Raw genomic sequence first — 20,612 nt, 5'->3', positions numbered from 1 at the left:
AAACCTCTATGTGTCAAGGGGGTTTTCGGCCATTGGATTTAAAATATAAAAAATCACACAAATTCAACAGCCGAAAAACTTTCCGGTACAGAGGCATATGGGTTTCGGGGACAAAAGAGATCGGATTCCAATAAAAGGGACCACCAATTTGTTAGGAATTGAACTCCTTGTTCAACTCACAACGCCCTATGAATATTGGAAACTAGGATCACAGAAAATCGCAAGCAAACAGAAATAGTGTGTAACGAATAAGAAAAGAAAAAAACACAAGATATACGTGAAAAACTTCAACGCGAGAAAAAAACCACGGGAGCCACACCAGTCCGCTATGAAATCAAATCAAGAGTAAGTCTTTTTGCAACACGTTAACCTAATTACATATAAACTGCATAGTAGAATAGGTCAGGTTCTATGTGAAAATTACACCCTAAATCCTTGAAATATTGTTTTCGTTGCAGTTAACTACGTCACTTTGTGCCGTGAGGGCTCTGCCCCCATACCGCTGGGCTAAAACACTGCTGAAGATTGTCTACATCCCTAACAATCACCACCCACCAATTTAGTAGAGCAACTTTAAAAGTAATTGCATTAAAAAATGGTTTTGGGATACCCTTTTTAATTATTTTTGTACTAAAAAACACAAAGGCAAAAGAAAGGACAAAAGAATTAATTTTTTTATGAAATGGTAGTCTAAGTACATAACATTCTTGAAATGTTCAAATAAGGAATGACTAAATTATGAAATATTAACCATTTAAAGTTTACTTGCACATGATTTTAAGCTTTTGCTTGTCTACCTCTATCTTCGTTAGTGGAGGACTTTTTAATTCAAATTACTTTTCTCTCCTTGATAAAATAAATAAATATTTTTTCTCTCCTTTTTATGGTTCTCCAAGTGGGACACATGGCTAGTGCTTTCTTTTCCTGTTTAGCGAAAATTATAGATGGTTATGGGGTATTGCAGCATGGTACCCTAACTTTTTATCCACTCCGGTTTTATTTGGTAACCGAAGAATAGTGAACTCGATTACACAATCCAAATCTTTTCAAATCTCAAGAAAAATTAGCTACAGCACATCAATCGCAATCCCCCACGACTCCACTTAAATATCAAACCGAGGAGGTTTTTTTTTTTTTTTTGATCCGCATCAAACCAAGGAGATTACTTCCTCAATCTGGCACTCACTCTTGCCCCTTGGGCATCCTGGTGTGTGTTATCCACTGCATATCCTGGTCAGTCATGCACTGAATAACTCGTTGGGCACCACACGCCAAGACCGAGAATTTAAAATCTCCTGAATATATACTCCTCTTTGGCTCGTCTGTTTTTTCCCTTCTCTTTTTTACCTTGCTGACCCAAGAAGAGAAAGAAAGCACAAAGAACAAATTTGTCCGATAATCCTACATACAAAACATCCAGGTTCTACTAAGCTTGTTCCGTTTTGATGCATACGTATATATCGAATCATGCGTATTTGTCTGAATTTAGCTGTGTTTTGTGTACTCTAGAAGAGTCTACTGATTCTCCTGTTGTTCTTGCCAATTGAAAGGGATGAATCTCTTACTTTGGAACCCTGCATAATTCCTGTTCTTTTGCTAATTTTTGTGTAACTGGAGTTAAATGGATGAACTTGTGGAAGGATGCCCATATTCTAGGTCAGTTAATTTGTTCGGCTTTGACCAAATATTGGTTCCTTCTTCATCTGATCACAACCTAGTAAATGGACTCGAATACCTAATTCCAAATCTTCCCCATCAGACTAATTTAGCTCCATCTCCCTGCAAGGGGTCGGACGAGAACAATGTAAGCGAAGCTGTACTCAATTACATAACCGAGATGCTTATGGAAGATGACGATGATGACTGGGAAAACCAGCCCGGTTTGATTCAGGACAGCTTGGCTCTCCAAGCTACCGAGAAATCCTTGTACGATGTCCTTCATAACCCACCGAGTATATGTGAGGATGCCAAGAGCCCGGTTGATGATTTCACTTGGACTAGGAGTAGTCTTACTTTTGATAGTTGTGTGTCTGCTGACAAGATTATTGATTCCAACTCGATTGGTGATCGAAATAAGCTTGGATTTTCTCGTGTTGGTCGCGACTTGGACTACGTTATTCAGTCTGATACGATATCGTTTGGTTCTTCGAGTGTTTTTCATGGGACAGTGGACTCTCTTGTTAGTTCGTTTCAGGTTTTAGATCCGTCCATGGTGAGCCAAGCCAACTCCCAGTTTACACTCATATACCCAAAGGAAGAACATGAGAATTACATCTTAGAGCAAAATGAAAAGGCACTGGCTGAGGTTGAGAAGAATTTTGGGGAACACTTAATGTGTCGATTGAGTGGAACGAAAAACCACTACGATGAGGATGGTAGTTATTGGGAAGTGGGCCGGAGTAACAAGCAGTTGGCCAGTTATGATAGAGACTCCGACGAGCAATCCGGGATGTATGAGGTGTTGCTTTGTCCTGCAATGAATCCTCATCTGCACAAGGAGGAGTCTTCAGCCAGTATTGTTTATGAAGCCTCACGCAATGGATTGGGTGGGAAATTGCAGAAGAATGTGCAGTCAAAAGGACCAAGTGGAGGAAAGGCACGATGTAAGAAACAAGGCAAGAGAAGGGAAGTGGTTGATCTGATGACTCTCTTAACTCGGTGTGCACAAGCTGTGGCGAGAATCGATAGCACAACTGCTAATGAATTGCTGACGCAGATCCGCCAACACTCTTCTCCTAATGGAAATGGTACTGAAAGAACGGCCCATTACTTAGCAGATGCCCTTGAGGCGCGCCTCGCTGGCACCGGGAGAGCATTGGATGCATCGCATTTGAGCAAGAGGCTAACAGCTGCTGAATCCCTAGCAGCTTACGTGGCATTTGTTAAAGCAATCCCTTTCAGAAAGATGATGGATTTCTTCGCAAACAAGATGATTTGGAAACTTACGGAGAAAGCAACGCGGCTACACATAATTGATTTTGGAATCAAACATGGCTTTCAATGGCCCGGCCTTTTTCAGCATCTCTCCCTGAGACCCGGTGGGCCTCCTAGTGTTCGTCTTACTGGAATAGACTTTCCCCTACCTGGTTTTCGGCCTGCAGAGAGGGTTGAGGAGACCGGACGTCGTTTGGCCTATTATTGTGAGAGATTTAATGTCCCATTTGAGTTCAATGGTGTGGCAAAGAAATGGGATACTATTAGACTTGGTGATCTCAAGATTCAGAGAGATGAGGTGCTTGTTGTCAATTGTGTGAACCGCTTGAGGTACGTGTCTGATGAGACAGTAGTTGGGGACAGTCCAAGGGATGCCGTTCTGAAATTAATCAAGGGGATTTATCCAGCTTTGTTCATCCATGGCATTATTAATGGGTCATACAATGGCCCATTTTTTGTCACGCGTTTCCGGGAGTTGCTCTTCCAAACATATTCAGGGTTTGATATGTTCGATGCTATTTTACCGCGTGAAGATCAGGGGAGGATGCTATATGAAAGAGATGTCATTGGGAGGAATGCAATGAGTGTAGTCTCTTGTGAGGGTACTGAAAGGATTGTAAGGCCAGAGACATATAGGCAGTGGTCAATTCGGAATACAAAGGCTGGGCTCAAGCAACTCCCACTGGACCATGAGATAGTCAAGGATGTGAGTGCTAAAGTCAAGTTGGGTTACCACGAGGATTTTGTGGTGGATGAGGACATCAACTGGATGCTGCAGGGATGGAAGGGCCGAATCATAACTGCTATCTCCTGTTGGAAACCTGCTCAATAAATGAAGTTTAGCACTATCGACTACTTTTCTGGAGGGGTAACACGGTACGGAAAGCCGAAACTATGAATTTGTCCATGAAGCGTACGTGGCATCCAACTCTCTTATTAGTGTGGGCACTTTCTAATTTCTCCTTTTCCATTTCTTTTACCTTTTCTTTGATTCTCCTAATTTTTTCTCCTTTTTCTCTTGCCAAACACTGTTTTCCGTTTTGCTTTTTGGCTGAAAAAATTAAACCAACATCTAGACATTTCATCACTCTCCGCCCATTTCTCACTGTTGCCGGTTTGCACCGGCCAGTCTTCTCATTTTGCACAAGGAAACACCTTCATCACCAGATCGCTCTATTTTTCCGGATCGAGCCATTTCTGTGCAGGTACATTTGAAATTTTGAAAGAAAAAAATCGATGGTTTCTTCAATTGGGTCTTTGGATGTGTATTTTTATGCTTCCACTTTTCGGAAAACTGTTGTAGGAACATGAAGATTTTTTTTAAAGGTTGGAGTGTCCTTGGTTTATACTTCAACGATCAGTTTTATGTGGTCTTTCTCTTGCAACTGATTCTATCTTTGCCCATTTTTCACAATCTTCTCTAGTGGCTTAACCCACGATAACATGGTTCATTAGAGTCAAAAACCAAAGCAGTTAGATTTTGACAGATGAATGCGGAATCAGTCTAGGTTGGCTCAATAATTAGTTGATTATCTTCTTTGCACTTACATTTTCGGATGGCACACAACTAAGTCTGTGGTGTGATTAGCTGATAATTGTGGACCAACGTAATAGATCCATGGACAACTTCTTATACAAAGCTGAGATATGGGTTGTGTGCTCTATAAATACATAAGTGGTCATTTTACAATTCCGATAACTCTAATTTTTGAATGCTGATGTGAGATTCTATTAAGGCCTTGTTCGTTTGGGAGTTTTGAGGGAGGTTTTTAAGAGTAATGAGTTGAGAGGGATAGATAGAGAGTTTATTAGAGACCGTGCCCAGGGAATTTGAGTCCCCCAAACAAACAAGGTCTAAGCATATCAATTATAGGTAGTATAAAAAGCTGGCCCTAAAAAACCATTATAATTGCTGAGAAAACCATTTGGAATGTTTTAGTGTAGGGGCGTGGAAAGAGATGTCCTTTGATTATTCAAGTGGGGATTTGGATTCAGATGAAATCGATGTTGAGTTACAGAAAACGGGTATTGAAGAAGATAAGGTTGAGGACCCCAATGAAGCCAACAAAGTTGACCCTAATGAAGAAAACAAAGTTGAGGTTCCTAAAGTGGGAATGGAATTTATTTCCCTTGATGAGATGTATGGTTACTACTCAAGATATGCCAGGAAAATTGGTTTGTCAGTGATCAAAAGGAATGTAAAGAGAGGAGCTAACAGGAAATTTAAGTGTCTAAGACCCCGTTCCGCTTTCTCTCAAAATCTTTTTTTTTTTTTTTTTAAAAAGTACTAATTTCAAACTCAAATATAATGAAAATGAAAAATGATTTTTCAATTTTTTTTGCACCGTTTAAAAGATGTCATTCGAAAACATGTTTTAAATTTAATGAACAGTTTGGATTGTTTGTGTGGGACCCGTAAAGGGTTTCACAACGAGATCTGTGTAGGATCTGTGCAACCTTTGTCTGTGTGGATAGCACAACTCATGTCCCCCATGTCGATGACGTTTATGGGTCATCTCTAACTTCTCCGCAATGTTCTGTTTTTTACCCTTCTCTTTTATATGTAAGTCCATCAAATTTTCCAGTTAGTATGAATTCAATAATAAAAAGTAAGGAAAAAAGGTAGTAAGTTTACAATTTTAAGCCAACACATACAATCATAGAAGCTTGTGATATAAACGATCTTGAGCTACTTGTATGATTGAATTTCACCTTGGACCGGGCATGTTTTCCTCTGTCGGACTTTGTCTACAAGGAAATAAACAAATCCAATTGCAATGCTAACCAAGTTGCTCACATGCCAAGTTGAACATGATTCTTTTTCATGCCAACAACATATTAAAGAGAGGGGATGTGCTCAACTATTAGATCAAATCTCTCTCTCTCTCTAGATCTCTCTTTGGTTGTCTCTGCATTATTCTTTCACCCTCTTATCAGACTCATCCACTGCCTCTCCTATCCTTTAGACGTTACCAATCAATAGTAACAATGGATGATTGATTTTAAATTGATCTTGATTATATTGCATCATGCCTTGAAATACAGACGATTAGAACTTGCTAAAAAGTGAATTTTGAGCCATGGCCATTTCTTGAATGCCAATGTTCGAATATGCTTGTTATATATCTGAGTTTATCGTTCATTAAAAAAAAAAAGACACATAACTATTGTACCCTTAGTCTCCCACTTGCATGCTTCGACTTTAATGCTGGATTAGAGTTGGACACGCGATGCGTGTGCAAATCCAATTCTTGTGTGCAAGTCAAATCGACGGTGTTTCTCTACAATTGATGTGGAATTTAGATTTTGCCTTCTTTATTTTACTTTTTCCTGTCTTTATTAAAACACCATCAAAATTCGACCTAAACACACATCGCGTATGCCCGACCTCTAGTACAAAAATTATAAACATGCACCTGAACTTTTGTTTGAACAACCAAATGTGGCATAGAAAAGTGCACGAAAGAGGCATGCGGTTGCATCAGCTTCAAATGAGAGGGAAAGCAAAAGATTTCTATAATTAATTAACATGCACTTACAGAAACCCAATTCAAAAAATAAAATAAAAACTGCACTCACAGGAAGTTGGGGTCGTGAGAGCATACAGAGAATTCGCCTATTTCTTTCTCTCCAGCCTGGTAGGTTTGCAGAATTCAGGCCTCTCTCAAACTTTGTTTCTTTGTGAAAGTAATTAACTACCAAAAAAAATTTTAAAAAAAAAAAATACCGGTGAAGATGAAGAAAAGGAACAGTTGCAGCGGTTATGTTTGGGATTTTACTCTTCCACCCCCGACAGTTTTTGCTCAAAGTAGAAGAACGCAGTGTAAAAAAATGTTTTTGAATAGGGCCTTTTTGGTATTAGCAAAAGTCCATACAGCTTCAATTTTGGGGTGATAACAAACTTGTAGTTTGTGTTCTCCATTTATATATTAGAATGGATGGATAGATATTAAATAGATTGGCCGGTCCATACAGGACAAAGCCTCGGCTTTGATTAAGCCAATAAACGGAATAATAAATGAAAAAAACAGCTGGTGGAATATGGCGCACATTGATTAACAGCAGCAACGTACAAATTGGTCAATACAAGGACGTAAAAATGACCATATTTATGTCCCTTTTCCTTTTGTATACCTGCTATTCGTTTTTTATTTCATAGTAGGCTTCCCTTGGCCTATATAGTATTGAAACTTACGTTACCCATATGGGTACGGCATTCCTATGTTGGCCTGCATAACCCTTACTATAAACTAATTAACCCACTCTCTCTCTCTCTCTCTCTCTCTCTCTCTCTCTCTCAAAATGCCACCCAAAATGGCAAGTTACATTTCCTAATTATGTCCCAATCTGTTTGATCTCCAATTGATTGATTTGAACTTACACGAATGTTAATTTATTTTCACCTGAATTCCTCCAGGTAACAATATTCAGAGAGAGGGTAGTGTTAGTGGCTGTGTATGTGGAGACGCCGAAGAGGAGAAGGTTTTCATCAAGCAACCATCGCCACCCCAACGGTACTAATAGGAGAGCTGACCTTCTTGATTATTCGAGGCGCCTTCGGGAGTCCGGTCGATCAGGGTCATCCAAACCCTTATTATTACATCCCAAGCCAAAATCAAGTCCGTCCAATAACCAACACCCTTTGAAGCAGGTACGTACCCTTTGTAGTCCTTCTGTTGATTTAATCAAAATGAAAGAAAAACTATATGAGATGTATATTTGTAAAAGCTGAAGCAACCATCAATCGAATACTAAGATTTGTCATCACAGTAGTTGTAAGAATTTTATTCAAAATTTTACCAAGTCAGGGAGGGTATATATGGTGAAGTAATAAACTTCGTGCAATTTGAGTCATACTCAAGCTAAGGCTAATTTATTCTAGGTATGTTCAATGATAGACCGAGGTACTTTTAATGTTTTAGCCTTTCAAAAAAAAAGAAAAAGAGATAGACCGAGGGATGGATGAGACAAGAGCGGGACCGCCCTACACAAGTTTTAAAAAGTTTTTAAAATCATTAATCAAAGTTATAATATAAGTTCATCGTTTTGAAAAAAAAAATTAACATCCACACATCTAAGATCTTTTTGGATACTTCAATAAATGTCCTCTAAGGTTGTATCCATCCATAAAGAATTTACCAATAACTTCAAATATATAGAACTATCTTTATCAGTTTTTTGGGTTTTCAAAAATATCTATGATAAATATTTTGATACTATTTTTTTTTATATGTAACGTCAAAAATTAATATCACCTTTACTATATTTCCAAAAAAACTATTAATGTTTGTCCACCTAACATTGAAATCTAGCGTCCGTCATTGAGTAAATGGTTATTATTTTGGTTTCATAGTCCTTGTACTAGTTCCTAATTATATATGATACCCATATTTGCGTATGATAAGCACCCATAACATTTATCCGGTGAGAGGCGTAATATTAGCATAACATTTTACCAATAGGCGTAACAATGCATACCGTATCCACCCTTAACGATTGAGAGGCGTAACAATATTTACGACTAAGAGGCATTACATATACCGCTGAGCGGCATAACATTTTCAACATTCTTCCAACATAGGCCCTATATTTTTCAGTGTTATGGGGTGTGCATTGGTGTTTTTTCCTTCCTTTTAATAGGTTGACATGCTATCGGATTTGCATATTATCTGTACTCTTTAGAAACTCATGTTAATTTTTTTAGGGAAGTTTGAGAACAAATTACCCAAGTTGGCTAGTTTGTGGCAAGATGATATTTTCTGCTCCTTTTCTTCATCATATTTTCCCACAATATTTTTTTGATTCTTTTTCCAACAGCATTTTGCTGTCAAGTAGTAAATTACTGGTAATTTTTGTTTTCTTTTGTAATTCTGTTCTGCTTTTGTCTGTTTGGAGTTGGTCTTGATGTCGTTTGTAAGTAAATTAAGCAAGCATGCAATGTCTACTAGGGCTTTTCATATAGTGGTGCTACGCCAACCATACGGTTTCACCGCTCTCTCAGTCTTACCATTCGTCTCGGCAATCAATGGTCCGAATTTTCTCTTCCCCGGAAGAGTTCGTTTAAATCCGGACCGTCCAATTTTTGGACAGTGAGATTGAGTGTGGTGGAGCAAGCGGTAAAAGAGAGATGTGGGCGTAGACTTTTTGCTTTTGATATGGTTGATCCACCAAAGCCCTGTGGAAATTGGATCTCCTTGGTCGGAATTACTGTAGCAAAAACTCAAACTCAAAACCCAATTTTACCTTTATATGATCATTAAACCCATTAAAAAGCCCATAAAAATAATCTCACTAAAAATATAATACTCCCACCGTCCCAAAGTGGATATAACCATCGACATCATTTCACCAAAAAATGTTGAATTCATAAACTAATTAATCAACTTAAGAATTGAAAGAAAGAAAAAAGAAAAAAAGAAAGACTAATCATCGACATAATTTCATTAAGAGCTTCCAAACTCTTTTTTACATTCTTGTAAGAGCTCCCAAATTCTGTTATTTGTACACGTATGTGTTCCATCCTTGTAGGGCTTCTTGAATTTCATCGACAACATTTTAGTTTCTTACTTTCTCAAATGCGCATGAATCCCGCACGCGCGCACGCGCACATACACACAAAACACCAAACACCAAACCATGTCATTCCGCTATCATCCATGAGTTTATAACTAGTTCCTAGCTGGCCTAACCGATAGATAGAACGAAAAGAGAGTTATGCATGTGTATCTTGGCAACCCACGCGTGAAAATCTTATCAAATTCCTCGTGAGCAATTATTTTTTCACTAGACTAACATCCTTTTTCCCCATTTAGTTACTGAAGAAAAGAAAGTACATTCGAAACAAACAAGGGAAAACAGGGTCTCAAAGTAACATGTAAGAGAGCATGCCCCATCTTGAACTGCATGCATATTAGTTAGTATGGCAAAAATAGTCATGTTAGTAAGGAATTTCATATTATTAAGGGTTTTGCGCGCATCGTAAGGTTCTACAAAAACAAAAACGAACAAAAAAAATTTCATTGTTCTCACTTATCAGTCTGTGCGATTGTTATCAGTCCGTGCACATGCATATATATAGCACTGGTTTTCTCAGCATTAAGGAAAAACAGAACAAAGCATACTTTCGTATATATACTTAGGTAAAATACGCAGTTTATTGATATTTTTTGAGTGATAACATTATCTACCATTTGGCAAACTCTAATATCAGCCGAGTGTTAGAGAAATATGTTGGAGCAGCAAAAGTGTGATCGAGTGGATGAGAGAGAGCAAAAAATATGAAGTGTGAGTGGATGAGAGAGAGCAAAAAATAGGCTTTTTTTTAAGAATGGTCCCCAAAGTATTTCCGGATTGTCAATTTCGTCCCCATTGTACAAAACGTGTCTATTGCATCCCCAAAGTATTCAACCCGTGTTTAAATGGTCCCCATGGCACACACTGTTAAGACTTACCGTCTAAACCAGGGGCATTAAAGTCAAAACACCCATTCTCTCACTTTCTCCCTCCCATCTCACCATTTTAGGCACCTAGAGAATTGGAGGGAAAATCTGTCTCCTCTCTCCTGTATATTCACAACCAAAAACAGAGCATTGCTCACCAAACAACGAAAAGAACAAAAAAAAGAAGATGAGCACCTCTGATGCAAGTTCTGAACAAACCCATTTTACTTTAACCTTTTTGAATGGAAATGGACTAACTTTAGGGTGACTATATTGCACTAGCCAACTTTAAAAAAAAAAAAAAACAGAGCCTTTGGCTATGAAAATAAGCATCCAAATAAAGGTTGACATAACTTTCCAACACAGCCCAGACACAAATTGCACAAATACACAATCATAGCATAAAGGTTCAGCCAAGACAATTGAAAACAATGGCCAGCACATACCCAAAATAATGGCCAATACATATACCCAGTTTAACGGCCAATACATATCAAAATAATGGCCCACAAATATCCAAAATAATGGCCCACAAATATCCAAAATAATGGCCAACTACCACCTGAAATACTTGCCAACACAGTCCCAAAACAATGGCCAATACATATACCCAGTTCAATGGCCAAGACATACCAAAATAATGGCCAACACATATCCCAAAATAATGGGCCAGACATATCCAAAATAATGGCCAACTACCACCTGAAATACTGGCCAACATAGTCCCAAAACAATGGCCAACACATTTAAAGTTTCCTAACAATAGCAAACATAGAAGGTGCAAGTTAACTTAGTTCATTACAGTTTCCATCATACTAAAGAGAAGAAAGATTTCCAAATTTCTGGCCTTTGAAGACAGCTCTTGTCGTAGACTTAGTAATGGTTGAGCCACCAGCAATTTGTGAAGACTGTGTAGCTTGTGCATAGTTTGAAGGTACATTAGCCTGCATTAGAGGTGGTATGTAATTATGTATGAGTAACTATTATTGCTATAACTACTTATCAACTTTCAACTGTTATGCACATAAAAATAATAGTGTTACCTCATTTCCTCTCCATTGAACCCTCCCACCAATGCCTAACATTGCAGTGCCTCCTCCCCTTGTGTGAACCCTTGTGCCTTCAAATTGAGGTTGGGTAGCACCTTGACCTTCTCCGGTGCTTGCTAGCCTGCCTAATCTAGTGTTTGTAGCTCTGCCCACTCCAATGCTTGAACCCCTGCCACCCCTGCCCACTCCAAGGTTTGAAGCCCTGCCTATTCCAGTGGTTGATCCCCTGCCACCCCTGCCCTTTCCAATCTTTGAAGCCCTACCCTTACCATTGTGTGAACCCCTACCACCCCTGCCCACTCCACTACTTGAACCCCTGCCCACTCCATTGTTTGATCCATTGCCAACCCTACCCACTCCATTTTGACAAACTCCTCTGGTTGTTGTTGCCTGTTTTCAATGGCTGCAATAGCATGAGGACAAGGGATCCCACACAGATCCCACTTCCTACAAGAACAAGTCATGGCTCCCAAGTCTACTGTGTATTGGCCATATGGACACCTTACTTGAAAATTGAGCTCACCACACCAGTCAGCAATACTTTCATTTGATTCATCCATAAATTTCTCCAACTTGTTGTAAATATTAGTTAACATAGGGTCTGTTAGTCTCCTAATCCATTCCCTTCTAATAACCCTCCTATTAACTAGATATGACCTAATCCATTCCAACATCTCAGTGATTGACTTGTCTCGTGCATCAAGTATAGCTTTATTAAAAGCTTCACACATATTGTTGCATACCATATCACATTTGACAATATCCTTAAAGTGAGATCTAGACCAGTACCTTGCAGGTTCAGCCTTCAACCACTTGCATGTATCAGGATTCTCTTTATTCATGACCTCCATTGCATATTGAAATTGAGCAACATGAGTTGCTTTGACACACTTCCAGAATTTTTCTTCAAGTGACGGGCCTTTGAAAATCTTCATGAAGTTATTGAGCAAATGTTTGCAACAATGCCTGTGCTCTGCACTTTGAAATGTTTCAACCAATGCAGGAAGTAGCCCCTACCATTCATTGGTAAGTGTGAAGTCAGGCAATCGTTAATAATACATGTACAACAAATACATGTAAAGCAGTATGTTGTTCCATTAAACTTTTTCTAAAAGTTATGACCACTTTTTGGCAAATAACCACTTTTAAGTAAAAATAATAATCAAAAAGTTGACTTTTTTTTTGCTAAAAAGTTATTATTTCCCAAAATGTTTGGGTAAAACTAAAAAAAACTAACAGACGCGAAAAAAATTTAAATAAAGACAAACAAAAAAGTGACAAAAAAAATTGTTAGTGGAATGGTTAATAAATATAAAGCATAAAAATCTTATTACCTTTTGCCTATCATTGATAAATGTGAACTCAGGCTCATTACTGGGTGTAATTCCTAGATCAATCCTCAAGAGTTCAAAAAACCACATCCATGTGTCTTTGTTTTCCTTTTCAACTACAGCATATGCTATTGGGTACATAGCATCATTTGGGTCAACCCCAATAGCTGTCAGCAATTGGCCAACATAAAGGCCTTTCAAATGGCATCCATCAACCCCAATTAGTTTTCTGCACCCATGTATGAATCCACTCTTGCATGCAGCAAAACAAATGTACAACCTGTTGAATCTTGGTTGGCCAGTCTCTTCATCTAATGGGGCATCCATTACTATAGTTGAACCTGAGTTTGATCTCCTTAGTTCTTCACAGTAGTCCCATAGCCGTCCATATTGTTCAATGTCATCCCCATAAATGAGCATGGCTGCTTTCCTCTTTGCTCTATACAATTGGGACTTGGATACATCAACTTTCATTTCCTTCCTCACCCTCTCTTTGAAGGCTTTGATAGGCATTGAAGGGTTGATTCTGAGGTCATCCATATACCTCTTCGCTATCATGGAAGAGTTGACATTCCTATTGGTATAGCTTGTAAGACATTTATGCTTGGGTCTGTATGTTCTAAGTTGGAAAGACTCTTCAGCTAGCACCTTGTGTGCATACATTTCCCATGGACATCCTGTTTGACATCTTGCCCTCACTCTCGTCTTATCATTCTTCACAAACTTCACATTTCGTTGATTCTTAATAGCATGTTGTTTCACGGCAACTTTGAAATCTGCAGCTGAAGAAAATTTCATGCCCACTTCAAATTTGAGGTTTTCATTATCGTGCTCAATTCTAAATTTCTTGAATTGATGCTCCTTTATTTTTTTAGTGTTATTGTCATCATCTGAGGAGCTGTATGCACTTCCATCTTCTGTGTCATAGTAAGCATCACTAAGAACAATCTCTTCACCCTCTACATTATCCTCTGGTACATTCTTCTGACTACTCTCACCTATTCCCCTAAATTCTACCTCATCATCCACAAATGTCTCATCATTAGACATAGAATATGACCCATCACTATACATCTCATCTTCTGTTGACTCATCAGAGTATAATTCTTCTTCATGTACCACTTCCTCACCAAGTATCACTGCCTCATCAACAAACAAATCATCAATGTTAATCACCAAGTCATCTGCTTTACATGATCCTGTTTGGCTCTCCAAAAACTTCACCCCACCTATGTGCTCCACATACAGTTCTGCAATTCTAGTAGGAGGCAAGGATGTTACTAAAGCAACAACATCAGCATCGCTTTTCATATGTACCAGCCCAATATCTAAGTTAAGCCCAGGAACCCTATAATGGAAAGTAACATGTGGTCCATACCCTAAATGCTGGGAAATACCTTCCAATTCAATGAGAGACAGCAGGTCAGAGTCAATTCCATCTATGACATCTATTTTACCCCTAACATATGCTCTATTTGGCCCAGCAGTAAATACCCCACCATGGTGTATTTCTAAGAACATAAAAGACAACATAGGGCCTGCATGCAAAAGGTCAAAGGGAGGAAAAACAATAAATATCTACCAACCATGTGTTAAAAAATTAATCAAAATCATAAAGATACAACCAAAAGAAAACAAAAAAACTAATCAACAATGCATATCTTTACAGAATATATAATATAATGGGTCCCTAGAAAGGGACAACTCATACACAGAATATATAATTCAGTGGGTCCAAGAAAGTAACAACCCATACATATTATTATATACCAAAAGGAAGAAAAAAGTGTCGAAAGTGAATTTTTTTTGACTTCAATGCACATTGCCTGTTCTTGTAGGGTTTTACCACCACCGAATCTTCACAGCACTGAAGATCGTACAAGATTCTTCTTCTTACTGTTTCGAGATGAACAATATTCTAAGATCAGAGAGTTGATTTTTGAGGACCCATCCTTTCTAGGGTTTTTCGTACATCAGGAGTGAGAGTGGAGAGGCGAGTGAGAGTGGAGAAAATGGGAAAGTAGGGAAAAAGTAGGGGAAAGTGGGTGGAACGTGGGAGGATGGGTGTTTTGACTATAATACCCCTGGTTTAGACGGCAAGTCTAAACGGCGTGTGCTATGTGGACCATTCAAACGCAGATTGAATACGTTGGGGATGCAATAGACACGTTTTGTACACTGGGGACGAAATTGAAAATCCGAAAATACTTTGGGGACCATTCTTAAAAAAAAGCCGCAAAAAATATGACGAAAAATATAAATGAGAATAGACCTTGATGCTAAGTAGAAAATTTGGAATTGCAAAGATTTTATTCAATAGCAAGCTTTGGGATTACAATGATTTCTTTAGATTTGCAGTGATGCTGCTGCTTCTGCATATATAAAACTGTTTATTGGGAATTTTGGAATGGTTTTTTTGTGGCTTATCTAGTTGCACCATCAACACCTCAATTTATACTACTTGCTGTAAGATGTCCCCAGAAATTTCTTCACTGAGACTTTTCATCTTCCAAAGCTCCTCTGCGAGCTAAAAACATCACCTTGGACTTATCTCTATTTGACCGACCCTTCAAGAGGATAGAATTCCAGATTTTTCCATCACTTATACTCTTGGAAAATTACAAATTTATCTTTCAACAAAATATCATCTTTGCATTCCCAAGTTGCTTCAGCATAGTTTCCAAAGATATTTTATCAAACTCTAATTTTGCATGGTACGTGTTTGATAAATGTGATAAATAATATAATTGTTGGCGAAATTACAACAATTTACACCAAAAATAAAATTACAATGGGCAAGTTAACAGGCTGAGTCACCGGTCACGTAAATCTTGCTTGCTTTAAGGAGATTCAAGCCCTCTACGGTTACAAAACCGATGCAGTAGAAAATCTCTGACTTGTCCCTCCAAGATAAAATAGCCCGATAATTTATCGTATGGTTCGGACCTACTCTGCACAAGTAGGAGAACCCGAAACTCCATAAAAGAACACATTTACACTTTGCCCAAGACTCTCACGTTCATATTAAAACTCACAGAGTATGTAGTTTTATTTAGAGGACAAAGATGAAAGAAAAGAGTATGAGAAATAGACCAAGTGTTAGAGAGGAGTTCTCTCTCGAGACCTTTTTTGGCTAGGATGCTTCTTTCTTACACAGCCACTCAAGCATGCCGCATATAGGCATCAGTACATGCATATAAGGGCATAAATGAGAAAAGAAAGAAGGTGAAATTACACGAATACCCCCTCATCTATTCAGTTTAAACACGGATATCCCTTAACCTTTAAAAACGCCCATACACACCCCCTCATCTTCTACCGTTACCCAAGGAGCACCCTTCCGTTTGAGTATCGTTTGTTGCAAGGCACATGTCAATACTTTTGCCAAATTTTAGACAAAAATGCCCTTTAACGACAACATATACCCAGTTGCTTTTCATACCTCATTCCTCATTCTCACTTTACATCAGAGATTCCCTCTCTCACTCTATATCAGAGATTCCCTCCCTCCCTCCCCCCCTCTCTCTCTCTCTCTCTCTCTCTCTCTCTCTCTCTCAGCCATGGAAGGTGGCAAGTGGCAACAATAGCTATAGTAGCTACCATAGCCACACCAACAACAGATTTAATAGCTGCAGTTAGAGCTATAACTCCAACCAACCCAAAATTGGGTTGATTCATACTGCCGTTGTGGAGAAAAAGCCCCCTTGAGGACTTCAAAGACAAAATGAATGACAAGCAAATGCAAAACAACAAAAGCTCCAATTTTTAAAGGTTATCGAAGTCACCACAGTACAACACCTTTCAAAAAACCCTACTATTCCCAAACAAAAACCCTAATGTATTCATATATCATATAATATGAAAATATACATCTACATTTGTGCCATTTAATAAGCAAATCTAGGATTTTTTTACATATAAAACATATCTTCCAAAGTAGGGTTTGCCACGATCTAGGGTTTGCCACGATCTACAGCTTTTCTACAGTTTACACGATCCGATGTTCTTCGAAACTTAGGTTTTCTTCACGATCTAGGGTTAGCCATGATCTACAATGCAAATTGAAGAGGGAGAGAAAGAGAGACAGAGGCACCATAATCGAGTAGGGTGGAGAAAAATTTATGATCGAGTGAAGTGTGGCGTATGCTTGTTGCTCCATTTTATAACAAAGGGAATATTTGACATTTCGTTCTTCCATTAACGGCATTGAGGTTTTTTTTTCCTTTTCAGTAGATGAGGGGGTGTGTATGGGTGTTTTTAAAGGTTAGGGGGTGTCCGTGTCCAAACCAGATAGATGAGGGGGTGTCCGTGTAATTTCACCAAGGGTATATTTGACATTTCGTTCATTCCGTTAATGGTGGTGAGGGTTTTTTTTCATTTTCAGTAGATAAGGGGGTACGTATGGGCGTTTTTAAAAGTTAGGGGGTGTCCGTGTCCAAACCAAATAGATGAGGGGATGCTCGTGTAATTTCACCAAGAAAGAAATCAAGTTATATCTCTTCCATTAATGACTAAATCCACTAAGATAGATATGCTCCTGATTTTTTTGGATTTGCTAGATACACTCCTTGATTCTTCTAAATTTGCTTCTGGATATTCAAACACCCAATTAAACGATGTGATCTCAAGATTAGATATGATTTTACAAGTGGATATCCAACTAAATGTTAAGATAAGAGCCTAGCAACAAAAGACGTACAAAAATTTAATTTTAAAATATTAAAATATCCAACAATAAGTAAATACATTTTGACACTTTAGATTAAGCATATATCGTTTAGTTTTAAATTTGTATTATGGTTTCATAGATCATTCCTCTACAAGGCAACTCAAAGCAGGAGAGGACCCCAACCTGTTTGGGCAACTGCAAAACGGAGATTCCAAGCTTTCTCCGGTCTCTAGTTTCCCAATGTAAGCAAGGACTAAAGGCAAAGAAGAAGAAGGGAGCAAGTGAACCCACAGCAGCTCAAATGAAAATGATTATGCAGAGCTTTCAGGTGCGAAAGAATTGAGACAAATTAAGTACAAATAAGTTTTCTTCTACTTTTGATTATTACTACTAATTATATTGAATGTATATATATTTCATTTACAGTATATTTTTTGGCACTAGGTGACTAAAACTTGAAAATTCTTCCTCGTGCAGAAGCAAAAGAAATCGGGCTTTTTCTCTAAATTCTTCGCAGGAATGCGTAAACTCAAGTACTGAAGATTCAATGGCTACATGGTTACATTTATACGAGGTGTTTTGTTATATCTTTAGAAATGGAAAAGATAAATGCATGTTGTTTCTATTTTTACAACTGTGCTCCATGTAATCGATAAGAAAATTCTGGGTACAATTTTGTGGATATGAAAATGCATCTGATTGAATCGGATAACTAGCTTGCTATAAAATTCAGTGTCTCTGAATTAGTTCCACCGTGGGATATTGCGACCATCGTTTGGGATATTAGACAGTTTAGAGAGGAGTTGGGGGTGACTTTTGCCTGGGCAAGACGGAAGGCAAATCAGCTGGCTCATGTCGTGGCAACAAAAGCGATGAGAGGTTTGTTACCAGTCTCGTGGCCTCGTGGGTGGCTTCCCCAACGTACTGGTTTTATTTCCTCTGTTCTAGCTAGGGATTTTCTTCTTTGTAAGCCCTGATGGGCACTGTTTTGATTATCAAAAAAATAAAATAAAATATGCATCTCACGTTATACTGGAGGGAATTTCTTATCTTAGTATGAGAAAGTTTAATAAGCGTAGATCAAGCTCAAACCCCCCAAAACAGAAAGAAAATCGTTCAAAAACAGCAAAAGAAACACAACATTGCAGAGATTTCAGCACGACACGCTTAGAAAGAAAAAACCAACAGCAAAAACACAAGTGTAATATATCAACATAGATCAAGCTCAAAACCAACATTTCCCCTCGTTACGTCTACTAAAATGAGTTGAACTGTGAAAAACAAAAGGTTGCACTCTAAGTCTCTAACCCAGATGGGTCAAAAGACTCAAAACACTCTATTCGCATGCAGTTTTTCCTTTTCCTTTTGGAACAACAGATATGCTTTGCCTGCAGTTTAAGAACCACCTTTGATGATTTTCGAAAACTATTGACTTCTGACAATAAATCAGTTTTTAGAACACTAAAAAAAATATTCCCTTCAAAATAAGTAGGGCATGAAAACGAATGAACGTGTATATATCTCCAAGAAAAGGATCCGAGAAGTTCAGCAATCTGATTCTCAAAATACAACCACAGTGAGCAAATTTTCTGAGTGCGTCAGAACCTGAGACCCTTGCTAGAAAAACTAATACCTGGGATATAAAAGTTAAAACAGACAGACTCACTGGCAACGAAATCCATACAGGGGGCAAGGCTATGTTGGATGCACTTTTCAGACTCACTTGTTACTTTTCAATAACTTGGTTGGTTGACATCTTTTGAAACTTACTTTGCTAGAAATGTTTCAGACTATACCTCATTGTTTAGGTGATAAAAAAGGCGTCATCAAATTCTCGAAAACAAGTTCCGCAAAGAAGTGAATTTGATGCGAACTGAGTGTTTCGCTTTTCAAAAACAGTTCCCCAAATGTTTTCCTCAAGCTGGTTCTGAAAGATAGAAAACAAAGCATTGCAAATCAGTTCCTCAAGTAGAGAACAACTTTGTATGAGGGTTTCATAACCCGACACTGGTGCTTAAAAAAATCCTCCTAGCCCTTAACAGACAGCAAGACATGCAAATGAAGTCAGAATGCCTCGGCCCTCTGGGATAAAAAAGAATAACGCTTAAAGACCAAAGAACTACTCCAAGAGGGTAAACATCAACATCCATTATAATTATAGGTAGTATAAAAAGCCGGCCCTAAAAAGCCATTATAATTGCTGAGACTAAACTATTTGGAATGTTTTAGTGTAGGGGCATGGAAAGAGATGTCATTTGATTATTCAAGTGGGGATTTAGATTCAGATGAAATCGATGTTGAATTACAGAAAACGGGTATTGAAGAAGATAAGGTTGAGGACCCCAATGAAGCCAACAAAGTTGACCCTAATGAAGAAAACAAAGTTGAGGTTCCTAAAGTGGGAATGGAATTTATTTCCCTTGATGAGATGTATGGTTACTACTCAAGATATGCCAGGAAAATTGGTTTTTCAGTGATCAAAAGGAATGTAAAGAGAGGTGCTAACAGGAAATTTTAAGTGTCTAACATTAGCTTGTAGTCATGCTGGAAAGCCAAAGAGAAACTAGTAACCCTGTGAGGCTGTGACCACAAACAAAGACAGAATGCGAAGCAAGACCTAATGCAGTTTGTTGCTCCAATGGAAGTTGGAAGTTGAATTCCTTGGTACTCGATCATAATCACGAGATGAGTCCGAGCAAATCCCGGTTTTACAAGTCCAATAGGGTATCGAATTCATTTGTGAACAGGAGGCTTGATATTAATGATATGGCTGGAATTAGGATCAACAAGAAGTTTACTTCATTATTGGTTGAGGGAGGGGAGTATGAGAAGTTGGGATTCTCAGAACAGGATTGTAGGAATCATCTTCCAAAATTTCGGCGGCTGAAGCTTAAGGTAGGAGATGCAACTGCCATGCACAATTACTTTGGCAAAATGCAAGCTTTTAACTCCTAACTTGTACTATGCCATGGATGTGAATGAAAAGGGTCGATTGCGGAATGTATTTTGGGCTGATGCAAGAAGTATGGTGGAAGTTCAAGATGCTATTTTAAATACCTTAGGACTACATGAAGTTCAACAAAGTTCAAGATCCAATGATTGTTGAAATTCAAGATGCTAGAAACATTTTTTTGCGTGTTTTGGTCAAGGGGGACTGATAAAAGTCCAAGATACTTAAAAGTCCAAGATA

At 38.3% G+C, this 20,612-nt stretch overlaps 2 protein-coding genes across 7 annotated transcripts; one reads left to right on the top strand and one right to left on the bottom strand.

Annotated features, from left to right (window-relative positions):
- The first annotated feature begins 1,284 nt into the window (after positions 1-1,284).
- Positions 1,285-20,571, top strand: LOC131314698 (scarecrow-like protein 30). Of its 6 annotated transcripts, none has more exons than XR_009196474.1 (4): positions 1,285-3,810; positions 4,064-4,139; positions 4,874-5,175; positions 19,955-20,571. XR_009196474.1 is itself a non-coding variant. In XM_058343523.1 (2 exons), exon 1 carries the CDS (start codon positions 1,622-1,624, stop codon positions 3,764-3,766), a length of 2,145 nt encoding a protein of 714 aa, XP_058199506.1. In that variant the 5' UTR covers positions 1,285-1,621; the 3' UTR covers positions 3,767-3,810; positions 4,064-4,281. The 6 variants fall into 6 exon arrangements, 1 of the variants encoding a protein (XP_058199506.1); XR_009196473.1 differs by having other exon boundaries at positions 1,285-3,847; XR_009196475.1 differs by lacking the exon at positions 4,064-4,139.
- On the bottom strand, positions 10,951-17,100 carry LOC131313848 (uncharacterized). The gene is made up of 4 exons (XM_058342349.1): positions 17,074-17,100; positions 16,354-16,464; positions 12,757-14,331; positions 10,951-12,435 (listed from the first exon to the last, which is right to left on the bottom strand). Exons 1-4 carry the CDS (start codon positions 17,098-17,100, stop codon positions 11,629-11,631), a joined length of 2,520 nt encoding a protein of 839 aa, XP_058198332.1. The 3' UTR covers positions 10,951-11,628.
- Positions 20,572-20,612: the final 41 nt, after the last annotated feature.

This window comes from Rhododendron vialii, chromosome 13a (genome assembly GCF_030253575.1).
Source record: "Rhododendron vialii isolate Sample 1 chromosome 13a, ASM3025357v1".
Lineage (NCBI taxonomy): Eukaryota > Viridiplantae > Streptophyta > Magnoliopsida > Ericales > Ericaceae > Rhododendron > Rhododendron vialii.
This window is presented reverse-complemented; position numbering and strand designations above follow the sequence as displayed.

What these genes read in the sequence shown, in the direction of transcription:
- LOC131313848 (XM_058342349.1), bottom strand. Translation starts at nt 17,100, where the DNA reads ATGAACGAAATGTCAAATATACCCTTG. An exon ending in CTGTTGTTGGTGTGGCTATG is followed by an intron (nt 14,332 to 16,353) that starts GTAGCTACTATA and finishes CATGGTTGGTAG; the next exon opens with ATATTTATTGTTTTTCCTCC. An exon ending in TTATCAATGATAGGCAAAAG is followed by an intron (nt 12,436 to 12,756) that starts GTAATAAGATTT and finishes AATGAATGGTAG; the next exon opens with GGGCTACTTCCTGCATTGGT.
- LOC131314698 (XM_058343523.1), top strand. Translation starts at nt 1,622, where the DNA reads ATGGATGAACTTGTGGAAGGATGCCCATATTCTAGGTCAGTTAATTTG.